The sequence below is a fragment of the Austrofundulus limnaeus genome, unplaced genomic scaffold (assembly GCF_001266775.1).
Source record: "Austrofundulus limnaeus strain Quisiro unplaced genomic scaffold, Austrofundulus_limnaeus-1.0 Scaffold760, whole genome shotgun sequence".
NCBI lineage: Eukaryota > Metazoa > Chordata > Actinopteri > Cyprinodontiformes > Rivulidae > Austrofundulus > Austrofundulus limnaeus.
In genome coordinates, this window is record NW_013953162.1 from 203,010 (window position 1) to 204,270 (window position 1,261).

Here is a 1,261-nt window from a genome sequence, read left to right on the forward strand (position 1 = left end):
ATATATAGGTATATATATTGTTTTCTGAAAGGATGTGTTGTACAGTATGAGCTCAGGCTTAGATTCAGCCTGTAATCGTCTAACGTTCCTCTCTTTATCTTCCTCGCAGTGAATGAGATCATTCGAAATGATCTGACAGGCGTTCAGGCCRGAGGCCAGACATAGACGACGGAACCAAACAGGAAGTGACATCATTCCCCACAGCCACACACTTCACTCAGGCTGCAGCACTCCACAGAGGCGACCACACCTCCTCCTCACCTGCAGAGGAGCACCAGCTGCTGCCTGCTGTGTTTGCTCTGTTCTCATGTCCAGCTGTAAAACCTGTCCAACAGAGCAGATCCTTGGACCAGTCCCTGCAGAACAGAACCTTCACCTTCATTCAGTCGCCTTCTCAAGTTCCTGCTGAGGAGCAGCAGCATGGAGACAACACTGACGTCTCTAAAATAGCTTTATTCACTCTGTTCAGGTCAGAAACTACCTTCTAGCCTTACGTTAGCCCTGGATCTTTATTCTGTAGCGAGCAGCAGCAGCTTCACTAAAAAGTCCCAAAACCAGAACCTGAAGCACAACTGTGATGTTTTTAGGATTATCTGTTGCTTGGACATGTTTCTGTTTGTCTGTGTGGACCTTTCTGTTCGTAGTGTTTTTGTTGATCATCTCATTTCAGTGCAGTTCTGTAACTGAAGACAGACGCACCGAGCCTTAAGCAAGTGGAACTGAATTATTCTGCTGCTGCCTAATATGCACCGTTTTTTAATAGTGCTGATTGGGGAGGTCATCATAGTGACTTTTAATATAATATCTAATTCATGTAAATAATATACTATTTTATACTCTTATTTAATCATTTYCAGGTTCCAAGGTTTTTTCACAGTGGCCTCTGATACAGATTTTTAATTGGCCCTCATTAGTTTATACTGATAATTTAAAAGTCTTGTGTTTTTAGKCACAGTTTTGTGTTTAGTAGTTTTGACTGTTAGCATTAGTTGTTTCCTTAGTATTAGGGCCACACAGAGATGATTATTATTTTATTACAAGAATAAAGTATTATGAGATTAAAGTTGTATAATATAACGAGAAAAAAGTCATGATATTATGAAAATAAAGTCATAATATTACCAGATTAAAGTCGTACTATTACAAGAATCTTTAAACGTTGTTCTTTAGTATCAATTAAAAGAAATACTTAATATTTTAGCACATTAGCATCAAATTATCAGTAGCAAGCCTTTGAACTGATTTCGTCACGTCACATGGG

The 1,261-nt window shown here is 39.1% G+C and overlaps 1 protein-coding gene across 1 annotated transcript in view; it reads left to right on the forward strand.

The window, feature by feature from the left end:
* The window catches only part of nfatc2a (nuclear factor of activated T cells 2a), a 41,912-nt gene extending 40,662 nt beyond the window's left edge, over positions 1 to 1,250 (forward strand). The window contains exon 10 of the mRNA XM_014028423.1: positions 110 to 1,250. Within this exon, the coding sequence (XP_013883877.1) occupies positions 110 to 165 (56 nt within the window). The 3' untranslated portion in view covers positions 166 to 1,250. The remainder of the gene's footprint in view (positions 1 to 109) is intronic.
* Positions 1,251 to 1,261: the final 11 nt, after the last annotated feature.